The following is a 14,147-nucleotide window of genomic DNA, read 5'->3' as shown; positions in this document are numbered from 1 at the left end:
ATTAATTGCTGGCAAACCGCAAACGCAACCGCCTCGCACAATATTGACACATCAGCAGCTCCACAGAGAGAGAGTCAGCGGACTAGAAATAGAATTGCAATCGCTAAAGCGGATACGGATACGGAAACAGCGTTGGCAACTGGCAACTGGCAAAAAGGGATGGCGACTACACAAAAAGAATTCGCATGGCCCCGAAAAAACAACAAAAGGGCGGCCACATTGTTTTGATAAAAAGCCCGCATGAGCACACAGCAACACACAAACACACAGTCAGTTGTGAGTTACTCACAAATGCACTCACACATTCACATGAATACTATAGTATATATTCAGTGGGAGTGGGAGTCAGAGGCGGTTACGCCCATACCAAATCGAGTGAAGCTACAGTTACATATGCGCAGACAATGCACAGTTATCCTTTGATAGCTACAACAACAAACAACAACCATTGGCATGAAATGGTGCATGCAACGGCTGAATGCCACCACAACCCGAGTTGTGTATGCGCTACAATTGAAATTTAGTTTAATCTTTTAAATACGAATTAAAGTCGAGGGACGAAATGGTAATATACCATATATCGAAAATATCTATGTTTTTATTTTGATCTACACATAAAATGTTAAAATCCTTTTAAAACTGTTTCTTTAATTAATGAAGAGTATTAAATAATAATAATGATATGAAAATAAGTGACTCTTTTTTTGATATATTGAATAATAAATTATTTTCTTCGACTAAATCTCATGGACATTTTTTTTGAAAGTTCATTTATACAGGCAGCTCATTTGTTAATGTTGTGTCTACGATCTATTAAGCTTTAAAAAGCACATTAATACATATGCTGTCACTCCTACACAACGTCAATTAGACAGCACGACCAGTTTGCAGAGTATTTAGGGTGTTTGCTAGGATAACAATGTCAGGCTACAACAAAATGACAAACAGCGACAGCCCAAGGGCCCGGAAAGCAGACAACAGTAAAACACACGAATATATCAGACGAACAACAAACAGCAACAACAACAAAAACACAACAAAGATGTCGATTTGTTTGTGCAAATGCTGTGAAGCGTATTTGTATTTTCATTTTGACGTTTCGCAGCACACCAACAAAAAATACAAACCTTTTTTGAGCGACGCATAAAAAACGCATAAAAAATTAACTAAAATTGACAGCTTGTTCAAATGAAACTCTGGCGAAAAAAAGAAACAATATAAATGAAAAATAACATATAAAAAATATGAATAGGAAGTGCAAAACCGCATAAATCCAACCCGGCGAATTACAAAGGAATAAAGACAACAGCGCAAAAAAAATCAAAAGGGAAAACACATTTTATGTGGTTTTATATTACATTAAAAATATGATTTGCCAGCTTAAATAATTTGGTTCCCAGACCCAACTATGCGCACCTTTAACCCGACATGCCATATCGGAAATATTTTAATTAAGTTTAAATTAGCTACGCCACAAAAATCAGCAATTGCTAAACACAACTAATCTCCGCTTTCTTTCTCTCTCTCTCTCTTTCTGTTTTTTAGGCCCATCAGCCGAACGCCGCTAACGCAGATTTCGTATCTGCAGAAGATCCCGACATTGCCGCGCCACTTCTCGCCCAGCCATGGTCAACAGCCTGGTGCTGGTGCTGGCACATTGCCGCTGCCGTTGCCCCCGGCACTGGGCAACTTGGGTTTGCCCAGCAGCTCATCGGCGAGCGCATTGTATGGGGCACAGAATGCGGGCAACATGTTGCCCACATCACCATTGCCGCTGCAACGACATCAGCAATACTTGCCGCCGCATCATCAGCAGCTGCCACCGATGCAGTTGCCCGCTGGTCCACCTGGTGCAGCATCCACACAGTATTCGCCAGCTGCCTCGGGCTGCTCCTCGAACTCCAAATATTCGAATTCCTCGCTGAAGCAAACGCATGGTCATCCGCATCCACATCAGCAGCATCAACAACATGGACAGCATGGCCATCATCAGCTGTCACCGGCGCTATCGACACCCTCGCCACCATCGCTGCTGCATCATCCAGCCGTGGGCTCCTCTTCAGCGTCGGCACATGCGCCATTCTTGGCCGGCCCGCACATGGATATCCAGCGACAATCGCACTCGGACGATGACAGCGGCTGCGCGCTCGAGGAGTACACTTGGGTGCCGCCTGGCCTGCGACCAGATCAGGTAAGTGAACAGGTCTGATCTGTTGCTCTGTCCCCAGAGCCCAGCAAAGAAGAAGATTTTGAAATTTTCGCTTGATCGCTGATTGTTGATGCTTGATTTGTGACCAGCGATAAGCGGCAAGCGCTCCACTTGACTTATTGTGCGTCACTACAGAGCACAGAGCACAGAGTGGAAGTCAACGTTGTCGAGGGCCAGCTGTAAATAAATATGCAATACAAGGCCATAAATCAGTCAGCCAGTCAGTCAGGCGTTGGCATCGCATCGCTTCGAAACCCTCACGCATCTCGCCTCGAATGTCACTGCATCTTTTGGTTGCATCTTCTGGCGAGACACACGTTGCAAGTAAAAGCCTACTATATCTGTCAAGTATTGTGAATTAGATTGCGCTAATGAAACTCTAATCGGAGCAACTGCTTCCCACTCGTGTTCGCAGCTGCGCTAGTTTTTTGGCTTGGCAATTTTTCAATGTGACTGCGACTTTTATGGCCAATTCAATGCTGTAAAAAATCGGCTACCATTTGAGCCGATTTTTTCAATTATTTTCGGCTGACATAAACGCCACATAAATTATTTGCGTAAAATATGCGCCAATGGCGTATAAATCTTGCGCAATCTTTCGGCCCGTTGCTCGCCTAAAAGTTCGCTACCAAAATTTTTTTGGCAGTTCCAAGAGTGAGAGAGAGAGGAGTGGGAAAGACGCTTGGCGGTCTCCAGTCACCAATCTCCAGCACACCACAGACACATGAGGACTCGCGTTAATCCTCGCTCAACATGCACTGACAACGCCGCCTATCAAATGTCTCGCAGTCGCAGTCGAAGCTTTTTTTTGCCATTGGCATTGCCATGGCCAATGCCATATTGTATTTTTGGCAAACGTTACAAACAGAATTGAAAATTTATTTACAGCCATTTACGTTGACGCAGCATAAGCCATGTGTCAGTCAGGCAGTCAGTCAGTTGCCAGTCGCCGAACAGTTGGCCAGCTTCAATGTGGCGGATGCTGCTGAAAATGAGATGGGGAAATGGAATGGGACTCTGAGAGTTTGCGGTCATTTGAAAACTTTAACAGGCACTTGCATAAAACGTGGCCAATAAAGAATTGTGCTTAGAAGTTGACCGAGCTGCACGTTAAGCACCTTTCAACCTGGCCAAATGGAAAATCAACGTAATAAAATCAAAAATCTTTTGGCAGCTTACCTGCTGTGTGCCAAGCTAAAGCAATGTAGCCAGTTGACGCGCTACCTCTCCGATTCCCACTGATCAACGTGATGATGACGATGATGATGATGATGATGATGAAGCGACTGCAACTGGGGACTTGACTGGGGGGAATTGTCGGGCTTAACCCTTTTTAGCTTGAGTTTATCTCGCCTCGCTCACAGTGTGTGACCTCTGTTCGCTGTTCGGTCTGTTGCTCTGCCTTTTTGCCGACTGCATTCCAGCTTATCCATACTTCATGCCACATGCTTCATTCTTCATTCAACATTCTTCTTGTTTGGTCTCATTGCAGGTACGCTTGTATTTCTCCCAAATACCCGACGACAAAGTGCCATACGTCAACAGTCCCGGAGAGCAGTATCGTGTGCGACAATTGCTGCATCAACTGCCGCCGCATGATAACGAGGTGAGTGTATATTCAATACTTGTATTCAGTTACGACTCTGCAAGTAGTAGTACTTGTTGTAGTGGTGTGTCCCTGGTGAGAGAGAGACTGCCCTGTCAATTTCCTGGTATTTATTTAAATGTGTGCGCGTTTTATCGTGATTGAATGGCCAGAGCCGATGTCGATGTCGCAGTCGATGTCCCTCCTGGACAACGACAACTCAAATTACGGCAACGGCATATCAAAGTCAATGCCAGCGATTTTCCCACACATTTTCACCGCTTTTGCTCCTCCGCTTGCCTTTTAATTAATCAAGGAAACAAGTGCAACTAACTGAACCCACAAAAAATAAAAATAAAACCACAAAAAACTACGACAAAAACTACGTTGAGCGGATTTGCAATTGCAAGTTGCAAATACGAGTATCAGTTACCGTTTGTTAGCATTTTAACCACTGCCACTAACTGGGGGTTGCCATGTTAACGACCAGTTAGCAGAGCAGACTGCGATGCGTGGAGGGAATGTGTGGCAAATGCCCAAATTCCAAGCCGAAAAGTCAAATCAAAATGTGCAGCAAACAAAAAAGAGGCAGCCGAAAAATTTGCATACAACACAAACGAGACGCTGCTGACCGCAGTTGGAGCTGGCTGGATGGAGAGATGGACTAGAAGCAGTTGGGAGTTGATGGGCAGCGTTGTCTGCCAGCTACCGGTCTCTGTCTGCGGTTGTCTGTGCCCTGCCCACTGGCCACTTGAGCCACGCATCAGCAGCTGTTGTTGTAGACAAACAATCTTCGGGTTGAGTTGACTTCTGGGAAAGATCACTTTAAGCTTTAGCGTTACCTTTCGTTGCTGCTGTTGCTGCCCACGGGGCGTGCTTCAAGTTGCAGCCTTGCCTACCCAAGGCATCCATCTCTCAACTCAACTCAACGCAACTCAACTTGAACATATGATTTGGCTGTCTGGAGAAAAATAAAGAATAAAAAAAAAACAAAACGGTTCTTTCTGTTACCTTCTGTCATTGCAGGTTCGTTACTGTCACTCACTGACGGATGAGGAGCGCAAGGAGCTGCGCCTGTTCTCCACACAGCGCAAACGTGATGCACTTGGTCGCGGCAATGTCCGACAACTGATGAGTGCCCGTCCCTGCGATGGCGTAAGTCAGCCCCCAATTCCCCCAGCAAGTGAAGAAAACTACAACTTTCTTCCCTCTCTCTCTCTCTCTACATCTCGCAGTGCGACGAACTGATTTCCACTGGCGACATCGCTGTGTTTGCCACGCGACTGGGACCAAATGCCAGCTGGCATCCTGGCTGCTTTACCTGCTGCATTTGCCGCGAGCTGCTCGTGGATCTCATCTACTTTCATCGCGATGGACGCATGTACTGTGGCCGTCATCATGCCGAGACGCTCAAGCCGCGCTGCTCTGCCTGTGATGAGGTAAGTGCGCGGGGAACATTGCAACTAGCGCAACTTTTACTTGTGCAACTTGTGCATAACTTTTCGTGTTTAACTTTCGCACTCCTAGATTATCCTGGCAGATGAGTGCACCGAGGCCGAGGGACGTGCTTGGCACATGAATCACTTTGCCTGCCACGAGTGCGACAAACAACTCGGAGGCCAGCGTTACATCATGCGTGAGGGGAAACCCTACTGTCTGCTCTGCTTCGATGCCATGTTCGCCGAGTACTGCGACTATTGCGGCGAGGCCATTGGCGTCGACCAGGGCCAAATGAGTCACGACGGTCAGCACTGGCATGCCACCGACGAATGCTTCTCGTGCAACACCTGCCGCTGCTCGCTGCTGGGTCGCGCCTTCCTGCCGCGCCGTGGCGCCATCTATTGTTCAATAGCTTGCAGTAAGGGCGAGCCACCAACGCCCTCGGATAGCTCCGGCACCGGCATGTACACCACGCCCACGCCGCCCGCTCAACGTGTGCGGCCGCAACAGACGCGCATACCGAGCAGCCACGCCTCCAGCTCTCCGCCCATGTCGCCACAGCAGCAGCAACAGCATCAGGCCAGCTTCAATCAGGCCATGTATCAGCTGCAGAGCCAGCAACTGGCCGCAGGCGTTGGCAATGAGGCAGCCGGTGGTCTATTGGTGTCGCATGGCAAGCAGAGTTATCCCACCTCGGATTCGGATGCGGGCGTCGTCAAGGATCTGGAGCAGAGTCGTCATAATGCTGGGGGCGATTTCACCGATTTCTCCAGCTCGCAAAATATGTCGCCGCTGAATTCGCCCGGCGACTTTCAGCCGCATCTGATGCCAAAGCCCATGGAGCTGCAACGCGACGGAGTCTACAACTTCAACGAGATGGCCACCAATTTGGATGCCGCGTGGCCCGCCAAGCCGCCGCTGGGCACTGCACATGGCTATCAGATGCAACGGCAGCTGCAACAAGTCTCCAAAATGGAGAACTCCATCACCTCCAGCATGCCAGAGTTGGGCGTCAGCGGAGTGCAGCACATGGCGCACTTTGGTCAACCGCTGCCCGCTGCTCCGCCGCTGCATGCATCCGCTCAGCAGTTCCATGCATCGCAACATGAATATGCGGACATTATGCATCCTCCGCCACCGCCACCAACAACGTGCGGCGAGCTACCCGAGCTTCCCACACCCAATCTAAGTGTTGCGTCCACGGCGCTGCCGCCAGAGCTGATGGGTTCGCCCACGCACTCGGCAGGAGATCGTTCGCTAAACACGCCGCTGTCCACGCAGTCAGCTACGCAGCCGCCCACGCATCCCGTGTCCATACTAAGCGGTGGCTCCTCATCCTCGCCCATGAGTGGTGAGCCGGGCAAGAAGAAGGGCGTGCGCTTCGAAGGGATTCCGGACACCTTGCCGCGATCCCGCAGCTACTCCGGCAATGGCGCCGGCACCAGCGGTAGTGGTGGGGAGCGAGATCGTGAACGAGACAGAGATCGGGAGCGTGATAGAGATGGCAATCGACATGGACATGGACATGGTTCGCGTCGGCGTCGACGTCGCAAGTCGTCGAGTCATCATCGCAGCGGCAGCGGGCATCGCTCGCATTCCACCACGCGAGCCGATACCTATGCGCCGGCCCAGCCGTTGTCCTCCTCCTACCAAGGTCCGCCATCGGTGCTGCAGGCAACGACGATGGCTGACAGCGAGGCGATGACGTTGCCACACAAATCGCCGCGGCATCAGCGCGAGAGAGAGCGAGAAAGGGAACGAGAACGAGAACGCGAAGAATCGGAGGAGTCGGATGTGTGTTCCACGTGCTCATCGAGTTCATCTAGCTCCGAGGATTACATGATGATGTACCAGCTACCGCAGCGGCGACACTATGGCGGCGTTCGCGTCAGCTATGTGCCCAACGATGCCCTCGCCTACGATCGAAAGCGCAAGCCCTCGGACATGGCCGGCGATAAGGACAAGAACTGCATAATCTCGTGATGGTCGCCGGCAGCCATTTTAATTAGCGCTGATTGCGCGGCAGCTGCGCCAGCAACCTGGCGCGTTTGTGGTCGTTAATAAATGAGATGTGCCAGGGGCCAGGTTGCTAACGAAGCAGCCACCAGGTGGGCATCAATTATTAATGCACACGGATTATGGACAGTGGCAGATACAAATACGAATGCAAATAGCATTCGAGATACAAATAGAAGTCTATCTACAGATACAGATTTACAAATAGCAATGGAGAACTCTCATATCCCGCACTCAACAAAGCAATAAAGTTCAACTTGAGTTTAAGGCGCCTAGTTAAGACCCCAAATCACAATATGGAACCCCCTACCAAGTGGGTCTCAATGCTGTTCCAAAAAAAAAAACAAACATAAGAGAACATTATTAGTTAAGCGAATCAAACTAACAAAATACTATACATAAATAATTTAATTATATTTTTATACAAGATACATATAAACTAAAGTTGATGAAAACTATCTTTGAGGATATATCTATTTATTTCGCATAAGTTTCAACTATTTACTACAACTATTTACAGCAATAAATATAATTATGTAGCATAATGCATAAGTAGGAAACACGATGCGATATGATTTGGCTAAAGAAACTTACAATAATTGTAGACTAAGTCCAACAACTGTACGAAACTAAGTTCTAAATATACAATTGCGATTATAAATAAAGAGTTCAAAGCAAACACTATACTTTTAACAAACATACTTTTAAATAAAATAAAGTTAATAAAAATGAACGCTTCTCTTTATTTACTTTGCTGAAAATATTTGAGCTATAAAATATTTCAGCTAGCGCTAAAATTTAAATCAAATTTAAATCTTGCGGATAATTTTATATACTAATTATTTTTATTAATTTACCAATCAGAAATGACTTCCAACAGTTTTTTATAGTAAAATATAATTTATTTATACTTTACTTTTATTTATTGAATCTTCTGTTTAGTTGAGGCTAACAATGTTATGAAACCTTGCAATTAATACTACAAAACAATACGTTATCACATATATTAAACTTTCATAACCAGCTACGTTCCCTTTAACGAAATTCGTTTTACACTCTCAAATAAGTATACGAAAAGATTGTTTAAATTACATTTTACATGATTCGCGCTACAAATATTTGTGTACCCTTTCCCCCGATTTACCTTTGTAGCACCTTGTTGGCAGTTATTTGCGGCAACAGCACAAATTGGGGGCAACATTGAGATAAGTTCAAACAAGATTAAGAAGTTGGCTAGAATGCTTGGAGGAATGGAAGGGGGAGCAGGGTTCTCAGCGCTCGCTTCCAATTGCGTTAGCCAAATATTTAGACTGTGAATCAGCATCCGCTCGGATGGCGCATAAGCTCAAGGATAAACATGAGGCAGCAACAAAATCTGAGACCCAGATTATGCCAGCGACAAAGTTGGAGAAGTAAGTTCGCTGGCGTGGAAGAGTGAAGTGTCGCGGTGTGTGGAATGCGTTGGGTTATGTTGATATGCAAGCTATCTATAATTATGCATCAGATAATGAATATAAATTAGGCGCATGTCGAGCATATGCATGCAACAACGAAACTACCACAGGCGGCGGCAGTAGCATGGAAATTAAAATCGAAAATAAAACAGCAGCATTTTATGGCAAATTATGGCAGGCTGCAACAGCCATCGAGAGTGGAGAGTGCAACTGGCACTGTGGCTGGGACTGGGACTGGGTCTGGGACTCAGACTGGGAGACTGCAACGAGCAATCACATGCATGCAACCAACAGCAGCAACGCGCTAGCTGCAGGGCGTAATTAGCCAATAAAGCAGGCACCAACTTGTGTTGTCAAGGAAAACGAGCGAGAAAGAGTGAAGAGTGGAGGGTGAAGAGGAGTCGAGTTCGTTAGAAACGGCTATTAGTGGCCACTTGGTTGACCATCATTAGTGCAATGTTTGCATACATGTCAATGGGCTGACCATTGGCCAAACAGCAGCAGCAGCAACAGCTCGCTCCCTTTGCAATTTGCGCCTAAACAGCTCACAACTAGCTTCAGTTTGTCGCCTGAATGTCAGGCTAAATGCTTGCTTAATAATACACTAGACTCAAACCCTAAAGTGTGGCATTAAATCAGGATGGGCATGAGCATCGATTTTAGCTGAGCTGACTTGAGCCTGAGTCGTTGGCCACCTGCATGACGGGCGCGATGCGACCAAGCGATAAGCGACCAAAATTGTCTGCGTCTGGCATTGATAAGCCAAATGACTTGGCGTTAACGCACATACACACAAAGGACAACGCACTCACTGACAGGGATAAAGAGAGAGGGGGGAACTTAATAGAGAGTGAGGTAATGCGACTGGACAGCAGCAGCTGCGGGCTAGCTCGGTTGCTCAGTTTCTATTTAGCTCTCTCATCTCTCGCCTAAGTACGCAACTTTTGCAATTGTAATTTCTGTAAAAGTTTCTCTGGCGATGCATTTGCCAGATAGATTTCTGTTGTTAGATGCCATTTGTGTGTTATAATCCACAACGGACAGTACAGCACAACAGCTGACCTCAACCTCAGACCCCTAGAAATAGAAAGCGATCGAGTTGTTGCTCCCCCCATATGCGTGTGCCTTTGTGTTTTATTGCATGTCATTTCCGTTTCCTCTTTTGTGTGTCTGTCCCCGCTGTCTGTCGGTCTGCCCGATGCATACTTCTGATGATTGGTCTGCTGTCTCTGTCTGCTGTCTGCCCGGCTTCCTGGCAATGCAATGCAGCCATTACGTTTATCCTGCCACACACACACACACACACACACACACACACACACACACAGTTGTACATCAGATATGGCAAAATTTATATTCGCATTTCCGACGCTCATTTTTATCAAGCCCGAACTGAACTGAGACCAAACCAAAACCGAAACCACACACACACGTCCACGTACAAATTGTGAACGTGCAGCTGCAGTTATTACAATGCCCCCAAAGCGCTGCTGCAGGACTGCGACTTGCAAACAAGGGACAAGTACACTGGCAAGAGGTCCTTCAGTGCTCCAAGGAATGTCACACACAGGCCTCATCCACATCCACATCCGCTTCCGCTTGAACATTGGGGACTTTTATTGTTCAGGCTGCAGGACATTGGCTCTTAACGTAGCTGCGCATTTCGTTTCAGCGATTGTTACACGCGTTTTCAATACGCTTTTGAGCATTTTTTTATTACGAAATTACATTCAAGTTTATTTGCAATGCAATTGTTTGGCTCCACAACACAATATAGTGCAGCCATCGGTTTATTACGAGCGCCAGGCAAATAAGTTAAGTGCACACTCGCATAAATAAAATAAACTCAATTCAATTTGCAAACGCATATAATTTTTAAATTATTCTCATTTACAAATAACCATAAAATTATTTACATTTAAATTTTTCGCATTCCATTTTACATATTTCCACAACATCAATTTTGAGCACTTCGAACTATTTTCAGTTTAGCCTAAAAGTATGCTTTATAATTTTGAATTTACAAAATAAATTAGTGCAAATTTGTTTTAGATTCGCATATAATGTAATTTCATTTAATCTATTATTTATTGTTTTTAGTTATCTCTTCTACATATTTTATCATATTACCCTTCCGCTTCTCAGCTTCATTCCACAACTTTGTTAATCAAAATTCATGCGCAAATATTTGCTAAATAACTGCAGATTTATGATGTCTGCTGTAAAATTATGAAATTACTAAAGTCAATTTTGGCCAAAATGCCAGCAACAGAAACATGTTATTAATTCACCAAAAAAGTGACCCAGAACCCTTTTGTGTACAGGCAGGAATGTTCATCTGGCCATCCATACGTATCCTATTTGTGATGGGTATTCAGAATGATTCCATCGAGTCCATGTGGATACACGTTATTGCCCAAACCCTTGATGCGTGCTAATGGCGCTGCTTTCAGCAATTGTTTACTGGCCCATTAATTAATACAAATATAAATTGCCAATATGAGTGCGTGCTGTTTGTACAACAACTACAACAACAACGACAGGCTGCAGCAACAACAACGACATGAATCAAGTGTCGACCGTATGCCATTATGAGGGAAAGCGAAGGGAAGGGAAAGAGTGTGGCTGTAAAAACGGCCAAAACATCAAGCGCATAAATAACCACGAAATGGCCGAGCAAAAATATTTACACCTCCCCTTCAGCCCCAAGCCCCACAGGCCCGCAAACTCTCGGCCAACTGCCACGCCCGCCAGGCAAGAACGTTTAATTAATTTTTAGCGTGTTTCGCAGACGTCGACGAGCCCGAAAATAGAAAAAAAGGCAACAATTATTAATATTTGCGAGGCTAGGCCGCGAGCTCACACCCACACACACCAATATACAGGCAGGCACACACACACACACACACACACATTAAAAGAATACATCATCGCAGCTAATAATAATAATCATGTGCAGGACACGTGTGGACGTGCTGAGTCTGGACAGCGTTGTTGCTGTTGCCAGGCTTAAAGATAGCGACGCAATGAGTGAGGCTCAAATTAAATTAAGCCTTATTGATGGAGCTTTTTCACTCGTTTCGTCTTATGCTGTTACGGTCTGGTGTTTATCACCTCATAGTGTGTGCGTTTAGTAAGTCCAACGACGGTCATAAACTGAGAAACCGAGAAAGCGAGAAAGCGAGAGAGCAAGTTGCGTGCATCGCATACTGAAAGCGAGATGTCATTAGCCTCAGCGCGCAGCGTTTGTCGTCTAATGTGCAAATCTAATTAAAGCAGCCCGCTGAACCGGACATGGACTAGACTCGACTTGACTCTACTCTAGCCTTTGCCAGCCATATGTGTGAGTTGTTAAAGTCACTTTTAGTTTGCTGGCTAGTATATACACAATAAACGACACAAATAATCATAAAAGTAATGCCACAGCCGGTCGGTCTCCAGCGCCTGGTTTACTGCTACACTTTTCCACGCTTGCCAAAAACCAGACCTTGCAACTGTATCTTCCTCCTCCCCTCATGCTTCCCCTGTGCGTATTTATTACTATACATTGTTGTTGCCCGAACGTCGTAGTCGTAGTTGTAGTCGTAGTTGGACTGGCTTCTGGACTATCTTTTGGCCAGTCGCCCCCATATTTCATTATGAATTTATGATTGGCTCTGGCAACTGTAATGTGTTTATTGGCAAAAGCCAGCCGCAAATGCTTATGAATGTTTACTTTATGTTTGTGTTGACTTTAACAACAAGTTGAAATGCAATGGCAATGAAATCCCTTTAATAGAAAATTCATTTCTTATTGTGCTATGCAAAATATTCAATTGATTTTGCAATAGCATCGGAATCTCGGCAATTCGAGTAATTAATTAAATCTTAATAATATTCATATGAATGGAATTCCAATTGCAATTCGGCTGCTCAAAGGAATACCTTTAAAAACAGTGGCATTTAATTAAGTTTTGCCTGTTTTGTCTGTCTATCTGTGTGTCCTTCGACAATGGCGTCGCCAGCATTTCCGCTTCACATCCGGTTCAACGCATTGAGGCAGAGATAGAGAGCGAGCGACTGGTCTAGGAGTAAGTAGCTCAACACAACAATCTAAATAATTAAAATATGCAAATGCCGCCTAATCCGGCACAGCGACACGTACAGACAAAACAGCCAGCGATTTGCTTAAATTATTCATAGCCATTGCTATACAGTTGCTTTATGGCTAAAGTGAGGGAAAGAAAGGTGTTGTGCAGTAACACAGGTAGTAAATTAAGTGAATGACTTGGCTGAATGCTCGTTTAATTGGAGAAAATGAAAACGGTTGAAGGCAACCAAGTGAAAGTTGTACCTATGATAAACTACGAATATATAGAAGCGAGTTCCTCGTATACTTTGCAGCAATTAACCATGATGCTGAAATGTATGCTACACTTTTTTGCTGTTAAAGTTCTCGGCTAAAGTATTCAATTATCGAAACGTTTTGCTACATTTTAGGCACCGGCAACTTTTATTGTTTTGCCTAATTGTAAAAGTTTGCAGAATGTGGAAATCTACAAAGTTGCAACGGCTTTAAAGCGGCAACTTTATGCTTTATATTCTCAACTTTTTCGTTTCTTTTTTTCAAATGCGTGTTCCCATTCTTTTTATTGGTGTTGTTGTTTTTTGTTGTGCAGCGATGTTTGTAATAAAATGTAAAAAGGAAAACATAATTTTTAATTTGGCGTGCAGCTTTTTATTGGTTTTTAATTTCGTTGCCACAGACGCGTCCACACCGAGAGTCCTGCTGCTGCTGCCGTTCAAATGTAAACAGCATCCTTAGAAGTGGGAGTCGCTTCTTCTTTTTGGGGCTGTCTGTCATAAGCGTTGCTTTGTATGTTGCCAACAATATCATCATCATCATCAACATCGACGCTATCGTCATCGTTATCATCATCATCGTCAGGATACCAGGTCCGGGCAGCGTCTCGTCCTGCGTGCACTTGAACGTAGCTTGTGTAAATATGCTTTGTCTATGGCATTCGTTTCGCAACGTTTCTTTTGATTTTATTTCTTTTTTTTTTGCTTCCAACTGCAGTAGCTCGAACTCCTCGCTGCTACTTTTTCATTACTTTGGCTTAAAATTGATATGAAAGTTTTTGCTGTCAGAGCTGCTCCCATCAATACGCTCATGTTTATTTTACCACACACTCGCCCACATGTGTGTATATGTGTAGACAGTCTGTCTGCTCATGCGATTGTGGCCAGTTGTTTGGTCGTCGCTTTCATGGGTTTTTAATTACGACAAAAATAACAATATCATGTGTAAAGGATTGCCAGGACAACGGATTTTCTCAGAGCTCTAAGGTAGCAGCAACCGCAATGCCTTAAACTTGCTGCACAAATTCAATTTGTCTTTTGGCTTTAGATAAATGCATAAATTTGTCACTGCCAAAGGGAATTAATGTTGGAAAAACCGACA

General features: G+C 45.1%; 1 protein-coding gene across 3 annotated transcripts in view; it reads left to right on the top strand.

Annotated features, from left to right (window-relative positions):
* Positions 1 to 7,616, top strand: part of LOC117571055 (protein prickle) — a 68,179-nt gene extending 60,563 nt beyond the window's left edge. For all 3 annotated transcript variants that reach the window (XM_034253023.2, XM_034253022.2, XM_052005387.1), the window contains 5 exons: positions 1,546 to 2,191; positions 3,702 to 3,815; positions 4,821 to 4,949; positions 5,030 to 5,233; positions 5,322 to 7,616. In XM_034253023.2, the coding sequence (XP_034108914.1) occupies positions 1,546 to 2,191; positions 3,702 to 3,815; positions 4,821 to 4,949; positions 5,030 to 5,233; positions 5,322 to 7,217 (2,989 nt within the window). In that variant the 3' untranslated portion in view covers positions 7,218 to 7,616. The remainder of the gene's footprint in view (positions 1 to 1,545; positions 2,192 to 3,701; positions 3,816 to 4,820; positions 4,950 to 5,029; positions 5,234 to 5,321) is intronic.
* The last annotated feature ends 6,531 nt before the right edge of the window (positions 7,617 to 14,147 follow it).

The sequence above is a fragment of the Drosophila albomicans genome, chromosome 3 (genome assembly GCF_009650485.2).
Source record: "Drosophila albomicans strain 15112-1751.03 chromosome 3, ASM965048v2, whole genome shotgun sequence".
NCBI lineage: Eukaryota > Metazoa > Arthropoda > Insecta > Diptera > Drosophilidae > Drosophila > Drosophila albomicans.
The sequence above is the reverse complement of the archived record's forward strand: the minus strand, read 5'-3'. Positions and strand labels throughout refer to the sequence as shown.